This window comes from Macrotis lagotis, chromosome 1 (genome assembly GCF_037893015.1).
Source record: "Macrotis lagotis isolate mMagLag1 chromosome 1, bilby.v1.9.chrom.fasta, whole genome shotgun sequence".
NCBI classification, from domain to species: domain Eukaryota; kingdom Metazoa; phylum Chordata; class Mammalia; order Peramelemorphia; family Peramelidae; genus Macrotis; species Macrotis lagotis.
In genome coordinates, this window is record NC_133658.1 from 401465363 (window position 1) to 401489962 (window position 24600).

Below are 24600 nucleotides of genomic sequence, written 5' to 3' on the forward strand. Positions count from 1 at the left end.
GGGCCGCCGCGGGGGCACAGTCGGGCGGGAGAGCCGGCGGCCGCCGGAGCCGGGACAAACACTCCAGCTACCCCAATCACCAAGGAAATCGATCCCAGCGGCCCCCGCGCCGCGCCGGAAGCCGCCTCCGGCGCGCTAAGAAGGCCGCTCCGCACGTGACGAGAGCACGCGGCGCAGGCGCGGGAGAGTCCCTCTCGGCCAGTGAGGAGCGGAGGGGCGGGGCTGAGGCGGGCGCAGGCGCACGAGGGCGCACAGCCCCCTTCCCCCTCCGCGGTCTCGGAGGACCGCCTGTCCTTCGGAAGGAGGGCGCTGAGTGAGATGGAGCACTTCCGGGCCAGCGGGCCAAGCGGGCCGCAGGGAGCGGCGGGCGCCCGCGCTGGGGAGGGCGGCGGCGCCGGCGGCCACTTTTCCTCCCTAACGGCCCCGGCGGTTTCCCCGGCACTTCCGCGGCACTGAGGTAACCGGGCCGGGGCGGAGCTGGGGAGGCGGAGGCCCGCGACCGGCTCTGCTCGGGGTCGGGGATGGGGGAGATCCCGGCCGGAGAGGAAGGGGAGCCAGGCCCCCGCGGCCCCGCGGCCGGGGCCGGAGCTGGGAACCCGCCCATTGAGGCTCGGAGCCGGAACTCACAACCCCGGCCCCTGGCGTTCCGCTCCGCCCGTGCACACCTGACCCTTCTAACTGCCTTTATAGCTTCCACCTTGTGCTTCCTGTGCCCATATTCTTTCCTTTTGCCATAACTAAAATTATCTTAACATTTAATGTTTAAAAATACACAACAGTAGAAAAAAAGAGAATAAAATATAACTCCCTTCAGAAGCATTTCAGATTCCTTTTCCATTTTCCTTATAATCCCATTTTAGTTTGCTCAGCCACTACAATCCAGCTAGGCAAGTGGTACAAGGATTTTCTCATATTTTCTGCCTCCCTGATCCATCATTTCTTTGGTATGAATATACTTTCCAGCAACATAAATCACAGTCCTTCTCACCTTCTAGTAGATGGTCTTCAAAATTCCCAGACACAAGTACACAGGCTGGAGGCCAACTCCCAAACTGGTTCTCGAACAGTAGGCTTAATTTGGATTACTCATCTTCAGATTCATGATCAAAAGTTTGTCCAGCATAGTTAAGGACCTGGTTGGTCTTATTTACTTCTGGCCAGCTTTTGAAGGAATTGGCACTTCCCTATCTACCACCAAAAGCGTCGGGGGGGGGGGGGGCGCAGCTAGGTGGCACAGTGGATAAAGCACCAGCCTTGGAGTCAGGAGTACCTGAGTTCAAATCTGGCCTCAGACACTTAATAATTACCTAGCTGTGCGGCCTTGGGCAAGCCACTTAACCCTACTGCCTTGCAAACCCCCCCCCCCCAAAAAAGAAAAAAAGCATGAGAGTAGAACTTTAAAGGTTTAGGTAACATTTTACATTTGAGGAAACTCAACTGAAATGCCTTGCCCAAAAATCACAGCCCTGATAAATAATAGAGCCAAGACAAAGACTCTGGTCTAGATTCCCCAGCCAGTATTTGGGGGGCTTTGTTTGTTTTTGGTCTTGCCTCTCATAGAATAGGTCAACATCTTTCTTGGAAAAGCTGAAATGAAAATATTCAAAACAGAGAATGAATATTTCATCACTGAACTTTTAGAAATTAATTTACTATAAATTCTTATTCCCTGCACCCTTACACTCATGCAAACACATTCTTTGTCATTAGTTACTATCTTAAAATCTGACTCAGGGTTATTTTGATGGAAACCATATTTTTTTGGTTCATGACAGCCCCTCCTTTTTTCTTCTCAGTTTCCTATACTTGTGGCATAGTGCAAACGCGAGGAGGAACGGACACAGCATTGCTTAGTTGTGGCCTAAACCTCACCCCGCGGACATGGCTAACAAGGGAAACAAAAAACGCCGGCAGTTTTCTTTGGAGGAAAAAATGAAAGTAGTAGAAGCAGTGGATTCTGGCAAGCGAAAAGGAGATGTGGCAAAGGAATTTGGCATCACTCCTTCCACGTTATCCACATTCTTAAAAGATCGTGCTAAATTTGAAGAAAAGGTAAGGGAAGCATCTGTGGGACCGCAACGCAAAAGAATGCGTAATGCACTCTATGATGACATTGACAAGGCTGTGTTTGCTTGGTTTCAGGAAGTTCATGCAAAAAACATTCTTGTAAGTGGATCAGTGATTCGAAAAAAAGCATTGAATTTGGCAAATATGCTAGGCTATGACAATTTTCAAGCAAGCGTTGGCTGGCTTAATAGATTTCGTGATCGTCATGGGATTGCTTTAAAAGCAATCTGCAGAGAAGATAATGACAAATTAATGAATGGTATAGGAATAGATAAGGTTAATGAATGGCATGCTGGTGAAATTATAAAGTTGATTGCTGACTACAGCCCAGATGATATTTTTAATGCTGATGAAACTGGCATGTTTTTTCAGTTGTTGCCACAGCATACGCTTGCTGTTAAAGGTGATTGCTGCAGAGGAGGTAAGAAGGCCAAACAGCGATTGACTGCACTTTTTTGTTGTAATGCATCAGGAACTGAAAAAATGAGACCCCTGATTGTTGGTAAAACAGCTACCCCACAATGCTTCAAGAATGTGCATTCACTTCCTTGTGATTACCGTGCCAACCAGTGGGCATGGATGACTCGAGATCTGTTTAATGAGTGGCTAGTGAAAGTTGATGCCAAGATGAAACAAGCAGAACGCAGGATTCTCATGTTGATCGACAACTGTTCTGCACATAACATGCTGCCTCGTCTAGAAAGAATTCAAGTTGGCTATCTCCCATCAAACTGTACAGCTGTTTTACAGCCACTGAATCTTGGTGTAATTCACACCGTGAAAGTTTTATACAGGAGTCGACTCTTGAAACAGATTCTTCTCAACCTCAACAATAATGAGGAAAAAGAAAAGATCAACATTAAACAAGCTATTGATATGATAGCAGGGGCATGGTGGTCAGTTAAACCATCCACAGTAGTGAAGTGCTGGCAAAAAGCAGGCATAATTCCAATGGAATTTACTGATGCTGATCCAGAAGAAGATGATGAACCAGATATAGCAATTCAAAAATTATGGAATTCAGTTGCTATTGCCACATGTGTTCCAAATGAGGTTACTTTTCAGGACTTTGTAACTGCTGATAATGATTTACTTATATCTCGTGAGTTAACAGATATGGAAATTGTTGAAAGCATGATGACTGGTACAAGTCCTGAAGAAGGTGGAAGTGAAAGTGAGGATGATGAAGGTGTCTCTTTGCTGGAGCAGCCAAAATTAACTGTTGCAGAAGCTATCTCAAGTGTAGAAAAACTCAGGCAATTCCTTTCTACATGTACAGATGTTCCTGATGCAGTCTTTGGACAGCTAAATGGTATAGATGAATATTTAATGACAAGTGTAACACATACTCTTGTAAGAGAATCCAAAATTACAGATTTTCTCCAAACAAAATGAAATGGGAAAATTAATTCATCTTTATGTTGTAGGGCATAGTTAACATGACTAAAGAATTTTTTTTTTTAGTTTTTGAACTTATTTCAAGCAATATTATTGCAGTGACATTCCAATACTGTGAAATGATTTGGACACTTGAAGCTTGCTGTAATGGGATTTGATCTGTGATGCATTTGATGCTGTATTACCTCTTAATCCAGTATAGAAAGAATAACTACATTATAGATTATCCTTGAGACCTGCAGCTAATGTCTAGCTGAATCCCAGAATTTCTTGCCCATTTACAATCCACTTTGCTCTCAAGATGGTATCTAGTATTGTCCAGCTTCGTTGCATTCTCCTCATAATTTACTGCAATTAGGACCAATTATCTTTACATTGTATTTTCCTCTGTTCTGATGATTTGTCCCTTGGCACAGTTCTTCTCTACTTCCTACTTTTTTTAATCTCATTCTTTGCCCAGAAGAGAATGGTTTGCAAGAAGTACTTCATATGGGAATTGCTTAAGCAGGTAACATGTTTCCTAGACTTTTAGAAATGAGCAACTTGGTTTTTATCACTAATAGGGAGAATGAGATAGGAGGGATTTAGAACATATTTGCATAGAAGAGTAAGCATGGGAGGTTAGTTGAAATTTATGGAGTGCCCATAGTAAAGGACCACAGAGCTCAGAGAGAATAGAGAGCAGACTCATGGAAATATTAGAGTGAGGTTTTTTTGATGTTCATCTATATTTCTGACCAAGATTGGAGGTTAAAAAGAGATAAATGTGTTTGGAATGAATATGTTTGGATCTACCCCAATTTGAGATCCCCTCCATTCACTCCATACCTGTAGATAATTCAGAATCTGTTCCATACAGTAATATTAACACACTGCATTGCCTGCTCACCAGGGGAAAGATTAAAATAATGAATTAACCCTACTTTTTCCTGTTATTATTCTTTATGGAATTCTGTTAGGCTAAATTTGTTTTAAGAGTTTAAAAAAATAAGTTACTAGAAAAATTCAACTAAATAAGTTTTTTTCCCCTTAAACGAAACAAACATATTATCTTTTTTTTTACGTAGGTTTTATTTTTAGGTGCAGATCAGTCAGAGGGTACTTAACTTTAAGGTGGTGGTGAATTTTGATATTTTTTCAGATGAAATTTTTGAATACTTCAAGAATGCTGAGTGTTGGTTTGGTTATTTTACAAAGCTGAAACTTGTAAAGTCATTGTGGGGGTGGGGTAGGGGCATAACTGGCTCTTTTTGGCCTGGTTAGCCATAGATATCAGAGAATATTTTTGCCATGATATATTAGGAGAACCTCTAGCATCAAAAACAGCAGATATTTAAATTGTTTTTAAAAATAGAAAATTTATGTATTCTTGATATTTTTATTCATCACAAATATTACTATATTAGAAAAATGAATGCATATTTTTGAATTTTTAGACCAAGAAAACAAAATAATGTTCCTTCTAGTCAAGATGCCGCAAAATTTTGTCATTTCTTCTCCTGAAATGTCTCTAGGTTTCACCGCTTTACATTTTCATACATATACAAGGGGTGAATCAAGGCCCCTAGCACCTTAGCCCAGTAATAGCCTAGATGGTCTACCCTCCATTTTCTTTCCCCTCCCAATCCATCCTATACACTGTTTTTCCAAAATATTGCATGCAGCAAGTCACTTTCCTCATTTAAAAAGTTAAATGACTTCTCTTTGCCTACAGAATAAAATGGAAATGCTTCAGCCTGATTTTGAAGGCCCTCTGTAATTTAACCCACTCTTATCCCAATTCTAGATAGACCAGACTGTTATTTCTCCTTGCATCTATCACTCTTAATCCTACTTTTGTGCCTTTGGTTTTGCTTGAAGTCTTTATCCTCACCACTGTCCTATTCATATCTTATCTACCCTGAAAGAATTACCCTGTCTTCCAATTACTTCATCTGCTTTGATTTGTCTCTTTCTGATTTGCTATGCATTGTCATTATCATAGAATTTAGCATTTATTGTTCTATGTTTTCTATTCTATTTAGCCCTCAGGAATGAAGGCCATGTATTATAATGTTTTTGTAGTCAGTATAGCACAATGCTGGGCATATAATAGGCACTTAATAAACCAATTGATAGGTATATGAAATGTGCCCAAACTAAATCATTTTTAACTGTTAAGATTATCACCTAATACCAAGTGATAATAATGGCAAGAAATTACAAAGGCGATAATAACTGAAAAATACTGATATATTCAGAAAACATTTCTAAAAGATTACATATTATATAAGTTACTACACAGTCTGGTCATAATCTTTTATAATCATCGTTACAGGAGCTAACATAACAGGGTAAAATAATCACATATGTTTGGTCCCCAAAACATTCTTTCTCTTATAATTTAAGAGCACTTCTGGGATAAATTGAATTCCAAAAGGGGTCTAAGTCATTGTAAAGGTGAAGCAGATAAAAAGAAATCAAAAGTCAAAAGATTTCATTCTGAGAAGATTGAAGAACTTAACTTTAAAATCAATTGGATAGGGGTGGCTAGGTTTCGCAGTGGATAAAGCACCACTGGCCCTGGAGTCAGGAGTACCTGGGTTCAAATCCGCTCTCAGACACTCAATAATTACCTAGCTCTGTGGCCTTGGGCAAGCCACTTAACCCCATTTGCCTTGCAAAAAAAAAAATCAATTGGATAGCTTCTAGGAAGAGGAAGAATCACAATTCACAGACTGGCCTATGAACAATAAACTGAGGGTAGGATAAAATAAAACTTATTCAAACTACTTGAAGTTATTCACTTGAAGATTACTAACCCAATTTACTTTTAACTGTATATCCAGACCTTCTAGTGAGCTTCAGTGTCAGGACAGATCCATATGGTAAATAGATGGTATTAGATAAATCATCAATAGTGTATCACAGATACTTAAGAATTTTGAAGGAAAATATTGGAAAATTTGGCTAAAATGTGTAACCTGTCTTTACAAACATACTTTGTGCCAGGGAATTTGTGAATTGCATATGTGAATAGCCCATCAGGCAAGCTTGTAAGAGTTAACAGATGTTAGTATGACTGAAAATAAAAAGTAAATAAAAAAATAAAAAGGGCATTTTTTGCAGACAGAAATTTATAGTCAGCATGTAATTGACCATTGCCAAGATATGAAATGTAGATAATTAAAGGGGTGTGAATTCCATTCACATTTTGGAAGGCGCTTCATAATCTGATTTACTCATGTTTTCCAGTGCACCTGAAAGAACATTTTTTGCCAGGTCATTTCCATATTGAACTTTTCCCAGCTGTGTTTCATATTTTGTTGCTCTCATTTTTTAACCTGCATCTTGCACAGGGATGGGGAACCTTTTTTCCTGCCAAGGACCATTTGTATATTTAGAGCATCATTTACAGATTGTATTTTTGTCATCATTTAATTCATCCCTAAAAAATTCCCAGATTTATTGAATTTCTAGTCCTGCCAGCTTTTGCCTTGGCAGTGTCAGACTAACACAACCTGCAGGCCCAAGGTTCCCTGCTCCTGCTCTAGCCTTTCAACTTCACAGTGTATATCCCAGGTATTGATTTTGGTCTAAAGCTGGACCCTTTTTGAACAGGGATTTCCTGACTGGAGCCTTTTCTTCAGTTGGCATCACAAATCTACCTATGGTGTCTGAAAACTGGACTAGGGATTGGAAGTCATCAGAACTGGAAGGAAAAGGTATAGAAGTCATGGCTATCTAATTAATCCAAGGTATTTAAGGGGAATAAATAAGTATGTAGATAATGAGGAATTATTAAAATAAAGTTCATTTTTTTCATAGTAAATAGATATATTTAGATTTCCAAAATGTCCCCAATATAGGTTAGGTAATAAAAAATTAAAATCTATTTGATGGCATTATGGGAACAACAATTTTGTCATTGATAGTGAACTAATTTGGAGATAAGGAAACCTGACAGAGCTAAATGGACATTTTTTTCCAGATGGAAAATCATAAAAGCAGAATCCCAAAGACTCTTCATAATCTAGTTCATTACAGTGCCTCTCACCATCCAGACTGTTGACCAGTTGCTCAGGATCAGCAGATGGTGAAAATGATTTAGGATATTGGTTTTTCGTGAATATAATCTCAGAGAACTAGAAACTCATTAATCAATTAAAATTAATGATAGTTCAAGCTATTTGCATTTTTCCCCTTTGACCTAAGAAGCAAAGTATTTTTGTTTTTCAGTTTCAATTTCAGTGGGCCCTGAGTTCTCAACCAAATTTCAGTACCCTTAGAATACAAACACTTAACAACCAGCAGGTGGCATGAGTGGAAAGCAGATGATGGGATCATTAACATCAAAAGCATTTAGGGGTGCTTGGGAATTATGGGGGAAGATGGAGATGAACCAGTATGTATTAAAATTAGAAAAGACATAAAAATAGAATGTTATCATCATTCCTAGCAAGAGACAACCTTTGCCTCTTAAACCTCCCACTCCTAGCAATTGTCCTGTTCTCCTACCCCCACTTTACCAAGATAAGATAAGATAAAGAGTACAGTTGTCAAAAATCTTCAACTGTGCACTTCCACACCTTGAACTTTTTTAGCATTTTCTCCTTTGCTTTTTGTTTGGAAAAAAAATATTGGTTCTATTTCTGTGAAGGCTAACCTCTCCAACCAATCCATCATTACTTGATTCTTACTGTCTTTCTCTCTGTTGAGCTTACTTCCCAAGTCTTAGCCCTAAATCTCTTCTCCCTTTCATTGTTTAACTTCAAGAAAGATGCTAAATACTGATTGACTGACTCTAACCTCTTAGAATATGGTTTACTTTTCAGCTTTACTGAATCTGATCTTTCCAAGGCCTCCTATAAATTCTTAACTGCCAAATAGTCTTTTTTTGACTTCACAACTTTTTAAACTTGTCTGAAGCATTTAACCCCCTTGAAAATCTTATGATCAAAATTTCAGAAGGGAGGGCAGAAGCAATATAGTCTAGCCTGTAACTGAACATTTATTATCCTTTCTCATAGCATTCCTGATGGGTGATCATTACAAAGACAACCTACATATTTTCCTGATGGAGGGCTCAAAATCTCACTATCCCTTAAAGTAGTCTTATTACCCTTTGGCACATTGCTCATTATTCTTCATTAAGTTGAACCTAATTCTGTCCTCAACAACTTCTACCCATTAAGTCTAGTTCTGTGCTTTAGAGTCAAACAAAACAAATCTAATCCCTCTTCCATATAGCATTTTACATACTGAAAACAGCTATCAATCCTGCTCTGGTCCCAACCTTCCCTACCTGTGTTTTCTTTTCCTTCCAGATTAATACTTTCAGCTCCTCCATCTCCCCTTAAGTAAAAGATGGAAAAGGGAGGAGACAATAAGGACTGCCACACCCATGTGCTTTCATCCAGGCCATTCTGTGCCTCCCTTTTCTGCCATTTGAAAATTTTCTAGGCCCACAGCTGAGATGTCACCGTTTCCATGAAGAACTCCTTGACCCTGTCAAATATTTCTATTTATCATAGCATATTGTCTAGGCTAATTCATTATCCTTATCCTTAAGCTACTTTGGATCCTACTTTTATTCCTCTTTATTCCCATTTCTTTTTAACAGAGACTGACTTTTTTTCCCCACCTTTGTACTCAGCATCTAGCACATAGGTCCTCTGCATAGTTAATGCCTTGCATATAGTAGGCACTTAATAAATGTTGGTTAAGTTGAACTGAAGATAGTCATCATGTTTCCATATGGGGTGTTGGACTTGATCCTGGGCTGTTCAGTTAGAGATTTCCCCATGTTTCTAGAGGGGAATTAAGTGAAAAGAAGTATAAAAAATGACCCATTTTTTTTGTCATCTCTGAGATTTGCAAAGAATTGATTGACTCCAGAAATGCATTATCAACAGCATGTTTCTGCATTTTAAACCTGGTGAATGTGTCACAACTTTGTAACTAATTGGGAGAAGGGAAGTTCCAGCTAGACACTGGATGTTTCATATGCTCCAGGATCCTTTTGAGAGGGCTTTATCTATGAATGTACACGAGGAAGTACTTAAGTTTCTATAATCTTTGGCCACTGCTTAAAAAACTGCACCACCACCACCACCATCAGTAAAAAAAAAAAAAAAAAAAAAAAAAAAAAAGCTTAAAATACTATAGGCAATCAAAAGAGATTTATGAATAGAGATCACAATGGATATCAGCTGTTACAGAACACCAATATTTATCATCCTCTCTTTCAATGATAGCCATTTCTCTCAGTCTCCATCCCAGAAAACAGATGAAGATTTTCCTGTTTGAAAGCATTTTGCTTTAGTAAACATTTAGATTGCCACATAGAGTTGCTTGAGTAATAGTAAAATGCATTGTCACTTTGAACTTATAGTTTCTGGGGGTGGTATACTTTATATTGAAAATTAGAAAGATTGAGACCTTGAACACTTGTCTCTCTGATATATACATTCTTGGTATATTACAAGCTTCTAGAAAAAAACAATAGCCTCTTTAAAGGTCTACTGTTTACCATCTCTTTATGGTAGATTGACTTCTAAGAAGTGAAATAATAGATGTTAATATCAGGACTCAACTTTAATTCATACTGAAAAAAAATTGCTTGGTTCCAAGTATATTTTCATGATCTTTCCAAACAACAATGTGAAATTTCAGTTTGCAAAGAAGAAAAACGATTGTATGTAAAACTTTTGTACTTCTATTACATGGTTTTTTTTAAAAATGTTATTTTAAAGTCAATACAATAGTAACAAACTGCCCTGCTTGTCCGTGTCATTTTCTGACTCTTTCCAAGTGTGTTTCACTGTCTTAGAGAAAATATTCCCAAAAGGGAATGTTTTGCTAAATTTAGTTTTAAGATTTTTTTGTTCATATGTTTATGTGAAAACTGCTTTTAAGTTAGACATAAAATTTGTTATTTCTATGTCTTTATAAGCAAAGGCCCAAAACTAGTGGACTTCATTAAATCATCTTTTTACTGTAGAAGACTTACTGTCTGAAAATTTATAGTTATCAAAACAAATTTTACTGGTTATATAGAATTGGAAAAAAAAGGAGATGAATCATTGAAATTATCTATTGTGCATAATTTGGTTTGCCTTGAACCTCTAACAAAAGAGTTAATTCATGATATTCAGGAACCTTCACAGTCACCATTTTGGAAGCTGGTGTCTGTGAGAGGTTACTAAAAACACTTTCACCCCTGCTTACCTTCCCTCCAACCTGCCCAGATCCTGGCTTCATTAATGTCAAGCTCTAATTTGAGCTTGAATGTAAGATCTCTTTGTACAATTGTTAAGTATATTGCATTGTTCCAGGGTTTCAGAATTTAATGTTTTACAAAATGTTCACTTTTTTCTTAAACATCTGTAGTAGAAGTTGTCAACAAAAAAGATCATGTCTGTAAGTAGGTCTCAAGTTATATCATCTCATTAAAATAAACGCTATCCCCTCCATCCCTCCCATAAATTTCCAATGACTGCTAGTTCTTATCCTTCACTCAATACATATCATGGAAATATAGTAGTTGGGGCTTTTTATTGTGATGCTGGATCCATAAAATGTTGCAACATGTACATTTACACACAAAATTGTTCTTGTTCTTTAAAAGAAAGATGTGGTAATACCATATCAATCAAAGACTTTCTTAAACATTGATTTTTCCCTACTTTAATAGGTATTTTAGTCTTAACAATATAATAAAATTTTATTTTTTTAAATAGAAACATAAATAAAAACAGACCAACCACAGTATCACAGGTTATAAACATTATCAAGATGGCTGACAACACCCTGGGGAGAGGCTTCAGAATTGAAGTTCTATGCTGAGGAATACTCAAAAAATTTTACATTGGAGAAGATAAAACTTCATGGAAGAAAACTAGAAGCTTGAAGGACTGTCACTTCCCTTCTTGTGACTGGCCCCACAAGCCAGAATTAGCTTCATTGGTTAGAAGCTAGGCAGATTTAACTTTTTTTTTTTAGGGTTTTTTTTGGCAAGGCAATGGGGTTAAGTGGCTTGCCCAAGGCCACACATCTAGGTAATTAATTATTAAGTGTCTGAGACCGGATTTGAACTCGGGTACTCCTGACTCCAGGGCCAGTGCTTTATCCATTGAGCCACCTAGCCGCCCCCCAGATTTAACTTCTTAACTATTACAGCCAGGTCAGTGAAGGTCTTCAGAGGCTGAATAATAATGGAATTATAGTGCAGGAAGTTCCTGTTCAAGTAGGGGTTAGATTGGATATACTTTGAGATTGCTTCCAACTTAGAAATTTTCTGATACCCATGAGAATTTTGCTGCTGTTTGTTATGAAACTTGACAGATACTTTTTCCATATAAAGATCTCTTCTCCATCCCTTTATTCACACAGTTCTCCTTGCTGGGAATGCCTTCTCTACAACTCTTCATTTTTCCAAGAAGATGGCATCTTTTTTAGGTTTTCTTTCATTTTTTTTTTCTAGAAAGTCTCAGTAATTTATTTCTCCTCTGTAGCATGTAATCTATATTTGGCATTTAATGTGCTATATTCTTGTACAATATGTATATGTTCTGGCTCCCCGATTAGGTAGGATACAGATCCTTCAAGGCTAAGGACTCAGCACAGGTTCCTATACTCTGATTAAGTGGTTAATGAAAATGATAGAATAGTGAAATCAGCTTTGGGCTTTATATAACAAAACATTAAAGAATAAATCCTATGATAATAGTAGCATGGATTGTTGGTATCTTTTCTGAAACAGCACTTGTTACAAATAAGGAGGTCCAATTATCCTTTTAGCCTTTTTGCTAGGATCACTTATTGAAATCCAACAGGAAATTCTGTCTTTAATGTACTTAAAAAATGGTATCAAGGAACTCAAAACTAATGTATAATTGATTGGTTTCTTCCTCTTATAAAAGATCTTTATTTCTCAGGTGAAAACAGGTGAGGGAGAGATTATAGCCAGGATGGCACGAGAAAACAGTTTAAGAGGAAGCAGACTCCTTTGTTAAAAAAAGGAAAAAAAAGAAAATATTGTTTAAAAGTCACATGATTGGGGCAGCTAGGTGGTACAGTGGATAGAGCACCGGCCCTGGAGCCAAGAGAAACTTAGTTCAAATCTGGCTGCAGACACTTAATAATTACCTAGCTGTGTGACCTTGAACAAGTCATTTAACCCCATTGCCTTGCAAAAATTAAAAAGTCACATGATGGCAAATTACTTTTTAGCAAAAATCATATGCATTTCTACATACTACCAATAAAACAACAAAAAACACCCAAGAGAAACTATAGAAATAGCATTTATTATAATGACAAAAATATACCAAATATTTGGTTATTAACCTTATAAAAAAGAGACAAAAGGATGATTTCAAAATATTTTTACAAGAGTACCAAACAAAACAAATATAGTTTAAAAATCATTAATTCCCAAATCAAATTATACATTCAACAGAATTCATCAAAATACCAAGTTAATATTTTGATAGCTGATTGATCATTGGAATTTACTTCATAAAACTCAATGATGTTATAACATGAAATCAAGAACTATACAAAATAAAATAGGGGAAGGACCAGCATATTTTAAAATACATATATATAATATGAGGCAGTTTGGCATAGGGAATAGAGTCTCAATCCTAGGAAGAACTGCATTCAAGTACCACTTCTGATCAATGCTGACTACATGACCCTCAGGCAAGTCACTTAAAGCTTTAGTACTGCAGACAGCTCCAAGACTTATTTTTCATTCATGTCAGATTTCATGTACTGATTTGGGTTTTTTTTAGCAAAGATACTGGTTTGGTTTGCCATATCCTTCTCCAGCTCATTTTAGATGAGGAAGCTGAGGCAAACAGTTAAATGAATTTAAGATGATGAGTCTTCCTGAGTCCAGGCCTAGAAATCTGCCCACTGCATCAGCTAGCTGCTCCAATGAAATTATAGTTTAATTGAAAAAAACAACTATACCAACAAAAAAAACAAACTATCCAGAAATTACAAAAACTGGCAGTGGAAAAAATGTTTGTCCTTTGTTTTTGAAGAAGACTGACAGGGAGGTGATGACATGCATTTGAAGTAAGAAGGTGCTGTGCACATTTACCAGCCTCACTTTCTTCTCCAAAGCCATCTTTGGTTCAGGGATCACATTTGAATCAGGTTGACTAGAGGTGGCCATGAATGTGAGGCAGTCAGTATTAAGTGACTTGACCAGGGTTACACAGCTAGTTAGTAAATGTCAGGTGAGCTCAGGTCCTCCTGACTCCAGGATTGGTGATCTATCCACTTTCCCAAACCACCACACAAACAAAACAGATAAATGGAATAGTAGAGAACTCAGAAATGCAATCAAATGAATGAGAATTAGTATGTTGAGAAACATTAAAGAACAACAATGAGGAATGGAAGTATTCAATAAAAACTATAGGGAAAATGAGTTGAATGATGGAAAATGAGTTTTAGATCCATGCCTCACATCTTATAGCCAATTAAAAGTTTTGAGCACTGGAAAGAAGTTTCTAGATGTAGATGAAGATGGAGAACAATGTATATATATTGGATCTGTAGTTGGCACAAAGCTAGAAGGTATAACATAACTGGAATCCAAATAGATTAAAGGTTAGAATTATGGATTGACAAAATGAAATTTAACGGATAAACAAGAAGTCCTGGGTGGCTAATGTGTGTGTTTAATATTCAAGAAGATCTAAAAAAAGTTCAAGTGCAAAGAGGAGGCATTTTAGTAGACTTTGAGATTTTAGTACTCAACAATTCATTGCTTTCTAAAACAATGGTAATATTAAACTTTATTTAACATCATGCCAGCAGATAGTAACGACTTTCCTTTCTTTGAAATCTCATAACCAGGTAAGTTAAACACAAACACTTAGTGTTTTCCCAGTACTGTGCTAAGTAAGCCCAAGGCTACAAGAAGGACAAAAATAGACCTCTCCCCTCAAAGAGCTCATTCCAATAAGGAGACAACATGCCAACATACATACAAGATCTATTTAGAGTAAGTGGAAGGTAGTCTTAGAAAGCAGTAGCATTGAGTAGGGCCCTGACAAGACTTCTCTCAGAAGATAGGACTTCATCTGAGACTTGAGGGAAGCCAGGAAAACCTGGAGAGGAAGAAGACAGTTCTGAATTGTAAGTTGGAATGTCTTCTGCAAAAAACACCAAGCAGTCTAGTATGGCTTTAATTGTAGAGTACAAGGAGTAAGGGTAAAAGACTGGAATGGTAGGACAAAGCTGAAAAGACAATTTTATATCTAATCCTGAAAAGTAATAGGCTAATAGTTTTTGGGAGTAGGAGGTGATATGGTCACAGAACTATATTTGAAGTAGGATATGAAAACAGGTCTCCATAAATTATTATTTTTCCTTGCTCTTATGACATAGACACTTCTTCATGTTCCTGGATTTCACACATTGAAAATACCATCTAATTATGGTTTCTCCTAGAACCTCCATAACCTCCATTGTAGGGAGCATGGATGCCCAAGATAGGGGTATCTTCCTTTCTCTCCAGACTCTCCAAAGACTTTATGGATTTCCTTTACCATGCTGACTACCTTAATTTCATGCCCAAACATGCCTTAGATGTGCAGAGTGCTAGTTCCGGTGGGGGGGAGGGAGCTGCTTTTTTTTTTTTTTGTATTAGTATTTGTATTTCCAAGACTTAGCACAGGGTCTGGCATACTGTTAAACTGCTGAATAACTTTGTTAACTGACTGACTAGAGATATTGCTATACATTAACACAGGTCGAATTCTGCTGTACTGGATTTGCCTGAGTTTATTATCTTCTCACATTCTCGATAGCATGTGCTGGATGGGAATCACTTTTAAACCTTGTTTGAGGGTTTATTTCTTTGTATTTTAGAAGGTCAGAGAAACACTGCAAATATTAGTAACAACTAATAATGCAAACTAAGATTGTGTCATAGCATGAAGGGGCTTATTTTATTCTGAACAATAACATTTAAACATTTAAATTCATTGAAATATCAACTTCAATAAAACTTTATTGATAAATGGGACCATGGCTGAAATAACTAGGATTTAGTTAATGAATTGCTAGGGAGCTGCCACAGTGGGAATTCCCTGTAGTGATGAAATTGCAGAGCTGGGCCAACTTGTGATAAATTTTCCTAAATCTGTAAAGAAGAAATGAACTAACTTGATCCTTTTTTCACTTTTAATGGTGCATAAATTAAAATATATGGAAACTGGGTTCGGCAAAGAAATCATGAGCTAAAATGTGGTTATGACTGGCTTATCTTTTAAACATCTTTGTCCTATTGACTCTACCTAATTGATATAGCTCTAAGAAATGTAAGATCAGAGTTTATCTTTTACCATTTCTGACACAGAATAAGTACTCAATACACATTTAAATTGATTAGATATAAAGACATTTTATAATCCCAGGATACATGGTATCTGATTATATTTATGGTGTTTCAAGTACAAGCAACTAAGTATAATACTACAATCTTAACAGCTACTAAGATAAGTTTAAATTTTTAAAATCTAGGATCTCATAAACTTACCTTAAGATTCGAGTTTAAAATATATTTTTATTGCCTTTTTTTCTGAATAAAATTGACTTGTGGCTGTATGTTCTTTCTAACCACCCACATTAGAATCATATTGCATTCACATCTATCAGAGGAATAAATTTAGTTAAGACATGCTTTTCTTCATTTGTCATTTAAATTTTTAATTCCTCCCCGCGGCCCCCCCCCCCAACAAAACAAATGTTCGAGTGTTTTGCTACTCATAGTGCACACTGTTTATGGGGGGGAAATGACTTGATATAATCTAAGAGAATCAGAGAAAAGCTATAAGAAAAACATCATACCCTGAAATTTAAAGCATTTCTATAATGTAAATTTCTGAAAACTGTTATCTTTCCTTTTTTTTAAGTTTTTTTTTTGCAAGGCAAATGGGGTTAAGTGGCTTGCCCAAGGCCACACAGCTAAGTGATTATCAAGTGTCTGAGACAGGATTTGAACCCAGGTACTCCTGACTCCAGGGCTGGTGTTTTATCCACTGCGCCACCTGGCTGCCCCAAAATGTTATCTTTCAATGTGTTAAATGAAGACAGTTAAAAGAATAACAACTATTAAAATTCAGGATACTTTTAACTAAGTCATAATATGGATTATTCAATGGACCTAAATACACTTAACATTCAGTTTTTTAAAAGAAAAATTTCACCTATAATATTGGGAAAAACACTAGTGATAGTCATCATGGAATGGGATTATTCTTTCCCCACCACAGTGAAGTTATACCAAATTTCCTTCACATCAAAGTAATTTTGAAATTTTCTAGTTTCTTTCCTAAAACTCCATTGGAAAAAAACTATTGAATCTGTTCTTTTTCAATGTGCTTTTAATATATATCATCCCACTGTACACACAAAAAAGTGGAACCTATCAAAACCCTTTTAAGTTCATCTATTTAAGAAGTAATTGTATTGGAAGGTATCACTCATAAAGAAGGAACTGATTACTCCTGAAATATGCAATCTTTTATTTGCCCAGTAAAAATGGATCAAACACATTTTAAAAAATTATCACTAGATAAACATTCTCGCCTTTGAAAAGTGAATAAAACCTCAATTTATATCCTTTACTCATCTTGGTTACAAAACTAACATAGGAGATATAACCATTTTTAAGAAATGTTCACAATAAAGAACGATTATGGTCATCCTTAATAGGGCAAATGAAAGGTCCCACAAGGCACTGTATTAGTTCATCTTCAAAATACCTGTAAAATCATTACTGACATCATTGTAGGGCTGTATACCCCCCCCCAACATACTACACCATTTTGCTTAATACTTGAGAGTATGGTTTTTAACAAGGAAAAATAATCTGTATGACTCCTTTACTATAAAAACACATCAGACATTCCTTTACATGAACTAACCTTGCTTTTTCACTTAAAGCCAATTTAAGCTGATGAACCAAAACATTTAACACATTAAAGGATAAATTTTCAGCAGAATATTAACTGTTACAGAAATGTTTAAAACTTCAGAGTATGTTTTTCTCCGCATAGCTTTGAATTAGTATCATATCTAAAAGGGGTGGGGAAGGAGGGGACAGGGAAACAAGCACCTTATGTGGACTGAGGCACTTAAATATTTGCTGGGGTCTAGATTTCTTTTTAAGGTATGTTAGGACCAGAAGGGATATTAGAAGTTTTGTGGGCCAATTGCAGTATTTTACAGAGCTGAACATTCAAGTTGGCCAGCATAGGTAGTAGTAGTGGGCAGGACAACTGAGGCATAAATCCAGCTCTAAGTCTAAATAATCTTGTGCTTTTCTCACAACATCATCCTGATCTGAACTGATTCCTAGGAATGTAGACAAAAAAATGTGAAAAAATGTTCAGTATTGCATGAATGACATGCCCTGCAAAAGAGGTAGAAAACATCCTTTAATCATTCTTGCTTATTTTTGAAAACTGGTGTACTATAAAATTAGCCTGAATGGTAAGGAAACAACAAATCACACCACATATAAGGTTGAGTCTATGCACGAGTTTTCCAAAAAGACCTTATGTTACCATAAGTTCCTGTAATATGTTAGCCCTATCAGAAAATGATTTTGTTTACTGGAAGGCATTTTTCTTCCAGCATGTATTGGGATCATGTCCCGTCAAGATCAACCTCCTGAGAATCCCCATCTTAAAAAAGAGTGCTGGTCCCATTACTATAGTTCTGCAGAGATAGACAGAAAAGCAAGGCACAGGAAAAAAAAAAAACTGGTTCTGGGCAACCTTGGTAATCCAAAGCCTCTTAGCTCTTTGGTAGGAAGCAAAAGTAGAGATATATCTAAAAGCAACTATTGTACAAATCCCCTCCCACCATGCTCTTCCACATAACCACAAAGATGGTGGTGGTTCTATAAATTTCAAATTCAATACTCTTAAGTTCAGCGAATTTTAGAGCTGAAGGGACCTCAGAGGTCATCTAATCCAACCCCCTCACTTTAAAAGTGAATAAATGCGCTCATGGAGGTTTTGACTTGTCCAGACTCTCACAGATTGGCAATGGTGGGACTGGAGCCCAGGTCTCTTAATGCCTATCAATTCTTTCTATTATACAATACTGTCACTTGGTATTTTTAAAAAATTCTTCCTGGTGTAGCACCTTTGTTTCCAAAAGGGGAAAAGTCCAAATATAATTAAGTATTTAAACCATAAAACTATAAGTATACTCCAAATATTTTTATACTCTCATCTATAAAAAGTAGGTATAATTATTAATACCCTAATTCTAGCTAATTATAATCCCTGATTACCTGTATGCCTTTCCTTATATATGAGAATTTCACTGACTTTATACAGTAATAGTTGCCTTGATTTTTCTGCCTCCTCCCATCCATCCTACTTTTCCCCAGTAATCAGTCAGTAGAAATGCTTAAACCATTGGAGGCACCCAATGTTTGCTGTTTCTTCAAGTCTAGGGCAAAACATAATGCCTGGTGTACACTGTAAAAGAGAACATTTTCCTCTTCCTTTGTGCAGTACTCTCCACGACACAAAGCACTCCTCACTGAGGGATTGCACTGAGCCAAAAGAACCTGGATGCCAATATCTGCATAATCCTTGCGAACTTCTTTGAGTGTCTGGATTCCAGCTGTATCTAAAAACTGCAAAGCACTGCAGTCAATTACTATGGTATGGAGCTCTGGGGACTCATGAGAGAGGTTCATAGAAGCTTCATTCTGACCACCACTCAAAGTCACCATTTTCTCTTTGAGCTTTCTCTTTGCTGCCTTCTTCTGTGCTGCCTTCACTAAGATTGGGCTTACAGTCTTCTTGTACAAGGCAGATTTAAAACATTCTTTGTTGATGTAATAGAGAGGAGCTACAAAACGGAAAATCTTAATTCCTGGCTCAGTCTGAAGGTTCTTGTAGGCACACGTGGACTCATAGATTTCAGACTCTTCTACATGACCAAGTATAGGAGCTTCTGGCTTCTGAGTACGAAGGATAACACAAAACATAGAAAAGCAGACTCCAATAAGCAAACCAATTTCAGTACTTAGCAATGCAGAGGAAAGCATAGTAATAAACCAAATAACTGTATCCATTTTGCTAAGCCTCCACATCTTGGGCAGATCACCAAACTTTCGAAGAGCTCCCCTAAGATTTACGATGGTTATCACTCCAAGAACACATTTTTGGAGGGAGTAGAATAAAGGTGCTATTACAAGAAGAACCAATAAAAGAACCAATGCTGTTATCACACTAGAAACTTGAGTCTGACAGCCTGTTGACTCTTTGACTAAGGTCTTGGCAAGAGCTGCACTGGTTGTGAAGCAGTGAAAGAAGGCAGGGATGATATTACAAAAACCAATGGCATACATTTCCTGATTAGCCCTGACTATGTAACCATGCTTTTTGGCAAACATCTCTGACAGTGATACAGTGATAGCAAAACCAATGATAGAAATAGCTATTGCATCGACTGCCACATTAGGAATCAAGTTCCAATCTGGTACTCTGGGGGGCAGGAACCCAGTAGGAATATGTCCAGCTATACTGGAGCCATAATTCTCGTTCAGTTTTCCAAAATGAGATGCCAGTGTAGCTGCAACAACTACTATCAATTCAGTGGGAACTGGTGCCTTAAGCTTGGATTTGAAGTGTTCATTGAGTTCTTTGGTTGGCACAAGGACAAGAAGGCACAAAAGGCTAGTAATGAGATCACAGAGATTGGTCTTATGAATGTTTTTGAAGATGTATATCCAGGTAGTGATGAGAGAGCCCACACCATTACTTCGAGGGATGTTTAGTCCTAGAAGATATTTGGCCTGAGAAGTAAGGATAGTAAAGGAAGCACCAGTGACAAATCCGCTCAGCAAGGCATCAGATAAGTAGATGGAGACAAAACCCACTTGAAACAGACCCATAGCTACCTGAAAAAAAAAATCACATAAGTTAAATATATACAAACTTTTCTCAAATGGAAAGTATTTGTAAATCTTATAATAATCTTTGTTATTTTCTATCATTTGTCTAATTATACTTTCTTAGTACTTAAGAATTGTAATTTCATTGATACAGGTTCTTTCTCTACCAAAACAGATTGCAACTTAGTCCTTGAAAGATAAGGAAAGATAAGAAAAGAAAAAAAATCACTCTGTTGCCTGTCTACTAATGAATTTTTCTGAACTTGGGTTGGTCTCCAAAGACAGGCAATAAGCCATTGCAGGCCTTGGATTAAAATTTTTTCTAGCTTTGGTATGACCTAGCAGTATGCATTCTACTGCTAGAATGGTCTCTGAAATGTAGATCAGCTATTTGCCACAACAGAACATCAGCATAGTATTTAAGTAGAAGTCCTACTGATTTCCAAAATTAATTGGGATTAAACTGAAATTTTCCTATATTTATTCTTTTTCTTCTCTTATAATTTTGTTCTCATCTTTTTTCTTCATAGAAATAATCCTTTTGAGGGGACAGCTAAGTGGCACATTGAATAGAGCACTGACCCTGGAGTCAGGAGGACCTAAATTCAAATTCAGTCTCAGACACTTAATAATTACCTAGCTGTGTGACCTTGGGCAAGTCACTTAACCCCACCGCCTTGCCAAAAAAAAAAGAATCCTTTTGAGATAAACATCCAGGGAAGGCAGATCCCAGGACTTGCCATCCTCCCCAGCACCAAATAAAACTAATTACTTACATTATCATAGTTAACTAGTATCCTTTATAATTCACATCGATAGAACTGGTTTTTAAGCTTCTTAAGTGTTTTACTCATAATAATTTATGAGGAAATGGTGCAAGTATTATTACTTCCATTTTCTAGACAACTAAGGTTCAAGAGAGTAGAAATGGCTTGACCACAATTATAGAGAAAAGGGGGAAGGGAATAAGAATTGTTGCAATGTCCAGCACTTATCAGGCACTGTGCTAAGTGTTTTATAAGTAGTACCTCACAATAACCCTACAAGATGGGTGCTGTTTTACAAATGAGGAAACTGAGGAAGACAGCAGTTAGTAGACACAGTAACTAGGCCAGATCTGAACTTGGGTCTTCCTGATCTAGACCCAGTGTTCTATCCACTGAGCTACTTTGCTGAGCTTGGAAAGTCAGTTAAAGTGGTAAAACTAGAACTCACACTAGGTCTTCTCAAATCTAAATCTTTTGTTCATTTTACTATGCTATGTCATCTTCCTCTCCCCTAACATATCCAACATACTTGACAGAAAATTATGAGTTAAGAGAATCCTTGATAAGACCTACCAAGAAAAATATTCCCTTTTGGAGAGCCTATGTAGCACACTGGCCCTGGAGTCAGGAGGTCCTATGTTTAAATTTGATCTCAGATTCTTACTATCTGTGTGATGCAACCCTGATTGCCTCCTGCCCCTCCCCCAAAAAATTCCCTTCTAATTCTCATCTAATTTTTTTGTTCCCAATTGGTTTCTTTGCAAGATGTCATCTACAAGGGTTAATCTACATTAACATAAATGCTAATTTAAAGTCAAATTTTGAATTGAAATTAACTTTTTAAAATTACAAAATCATTTAAAATTTAAAACTTAAGTTAACTTTGTTCATGTTTAAATAATCAAGTATTAGTAGCAAAAGAGAATCAGTGATTTTCAACACATTGAAACAGACTCTTGTTCCAAAATTAAAATTATACCTAATATATATATATAAATAAAGTAATATTATATGGCCTAAACAACTCCCTGTTTAACTTCTAATGAATTTACCTAACATGCTAGAGTCCTTCTTGTTCTTTTAATATCTCAGGGTTATCTTTGCATCTTTTAAGCTTTCCACCTGTCGTTTTCAACATGAAATTGGACTACCTCCTTTTCTAGTCTATTCACTTAAGTGTTTTTTGTGCACCAAAGTCATCAGTGGTAATATGCCTGTTCACAAACTCACTAAAAATTTCCACTTCTGATGATTTCTTCTTTCTCCAAAGCCTTTGGTACATTAGTATCTCCTCAAGATGATCAATTAGAGATCACAAGATGACCCTGACAATGAATAATAAGTTAAATTCTGGCAAACTGGAACCTAAAAAGCAAAGGATTTTTTTTTAAATGATAGCAATTGACATTGTTTAATGCTCTGCAATTATAAAGAGTTTTCTGGACATTAAGACTCATAGTAAATTATTATTTTTATAAGAACCTGTTTGTTCAATCTCTTCTTACCTGATAAACTCCAGCTATGAAAGTTACTGTTGTGCCAACAGTAATTGCATAGCAGCTTCTATCACAGATTTTTCCTGAGGTCTGGTTCACAGCCGGAATGGTGACACTTTTATTTATGTGATTAAAAAGGCCAGCTTTAACTGTATGTTCCATCACATAGCCAGCTTTGTGTACTTCCCGGTCAACTACTTCACCAATCATGAGGCACAACACTCCAAAAATACCTACTGAGATGTGTCTGGATGTCCCAAATAAGAAATAAATTATTCCAGCAAAAAAAGAAGTATAAAGACCATAAATTGGCTCTTGGCCTGCCAGAAGGGAATATGCAATGGACTGGGGGACTAATAAAATGCCTACAATCAAACCAGACATCATATCTCCAAGGAGATATTTTTTCATGTCATACTTAGGGAGCCATTGCAAGACTGGCATAAATCCAAAAATCCAATTTTTGGCTTTAGCTGGGCTACAACAACAAGTCTTCTTCAACTTTGTGACCACATAGTCTTTAAAGTTAGTACTCTTTTCCTCCTGAGGCTCCAGAAGAATTCTACAATAATGATGGCACTGGTCATCATTTACAGCAAGGTCACTGGATAAGTTGACAAAGCGATCTTCTTCTTTTTCTGACATTTCTGGAGAGGAGTCCTTCAGATCCCTAATAAAAAAAAAGAACAATGACAGGAACAAAGAAATCATTTATGCACAAGTATTTCAATTCAATTCAACAGACATTTTAATAAGCACTTAGTATGTACAAAGCACTTAGCCAGGTACTAGACATTCAAAGACAAAAGCAAGACAACCTCTTTGTCAGGGAGCTGACAGTCTAATGGGGAGAAAGAACACATATACAAATGAAGGATACATCAAAATATCTTTTGAGATCCAATAATCAACAGTAATTCCAAAAGATTGATGATAAATGTCTCTCAAATGAGTGTAGGTATACAACAGAGCATGCAATTCCAGACATGAACATAACCTAAATTTGTTTTGCTTAGCTATGTCTTTTTTTATTTGAGTACTGATGGGGAAAAGGAGAAGAAAGAAAAAGAATACAAACATTTAAAAATGTACAGAAAGAGGGACATAGATTAACAAAATATACTAGATATGGAATAATGTTATTTGCTATATAAAATTTAAGATACATTAAAATATTAAAGCTATATGTAATGAATTTATGGTTTCATTTACAAGTTCCATTGTGGCTTTATGTATGGAAATATTCATGTTTGTGTCCATAGCCTCTGGCCCAGCAATATCACCATTAAATCTACACGACAAAGAAATCAAAGAAAGAGGAAAAGAGTTGCTATGTATGAAATATTTATAGAAGCTCTTTTTGTAGTGGCAAAAAACCTGAAACTAAGGGATACTTCTCAATTGGTAAATAGCTAAGAAAACAAGATCTATGAAAGTAATGGAATGATCATGCTATTGGAAATGAAGTGCCTAGTTTCATTGATATCTGGAAAGATTCATTTGAACTGATACAGATCAAAATAAGTAGAACCAGTAGAACAATGTATACAATAACAATAACATAAAAATGAATAACTTTTAATAATATAAGAACTCTGAACAATGCAATGAACACCCATGATTCTAGAGGGCTCATTAAGATAATCAGTTTCAATAAATATTAAAGTGTGTAAGTGCCTGCTATATAGCAAGAATTGTGTAGATACAGAGAAAGGCCAAAGACTAGACAGTCCTGCCCAAGTTCACAATCTATTGGGAGACACAGCCTGCAAACAATAATGCATAAACAAGCCATTTCAGGATAAATAGAAAATAAGCAATAGAGGAAAGGGATTGGGGAAAAGCTTCCTGTGGAAGGGGAGGGAAATCAAGAAGTAGAGAGGGCAAGGGAGAGCATTCCCATGATGAGGAAGAGCTAGTGAAAAAAGCCAGGTCCAGGAAC

The 24600-nt window shown here is 36.9% G+C and overlaps 2 protein-coding genes across 4 annotated transcripts in view; one reads left to right on the plus strand and one right to left on the minus strand.

Moving 5' to 3' along the window:
* Positions 1–329: 329 nt before the first annotated feature.
* Positions 330–9596, plus strand: TIGD6 (tigger transposable element derived 6). Of its 2 annotated transcripts, XM_074212656.1 has the most exons (3): positions 330–457; positions 1797–2052; positions 2143–9596. In XM_074212656.1, exons 2-3 carry the CDS (start codon positions 1882–1884, stop codon positions 3460–3462), a joined length of 1491 nt encoding a protein of 496 aa, XP_074068757.1. In that variant the 5' UTR covers positions 330–457; positions 1797–1881; the 3' UTR covers positions 3463–9596. The 2 variants fall into 2 exon arrangements, with proteins under 2 accessions (XP_074068757.1, XP_074068756.1); XM_074212655.1 differs by having other exon boundaries at positions 331–457; positions 1797–9596.
* Positions 9597–15854: 6258 nt separating this feature from the next.
* The window catches only part of SLC26A2 (solute carrier family 26 member 2), a 35030-nt gene continuing 26284 nt past the window's right edge, over positions 15855–24600 (minus strand). For both annotated transcript variants that reach the window (XM_074212654.1, XM_074212653.1), the window contains 2 exons: positions 22668–23328; positions 15855–20401 (listed from right to left, as the gene is read on the minus strand). In XM_074212654.1, coding sequence (XP_074068755.1) covers positions 18881–20401; positions 22668–23303 — 2157 coding nt within the window. In that variant the 5' untranslated portion in view covers positions 23304–23328 and the 3' untranslated portion in view covers positions 15855–18880. The remainder of the gene's footprint in view (positions 20402–22667; positions 23329–24600) is intronic.

Excerpts from the sequence above, each read along its gene's own strand:
- TIGD6 (XM_074212655.1), top strand. The coding sequence starts at position 1,882 with ATGGCTAACAAGGGAAACAAAAAACGCCGGCAGTTTTCTTTGGAGGAA.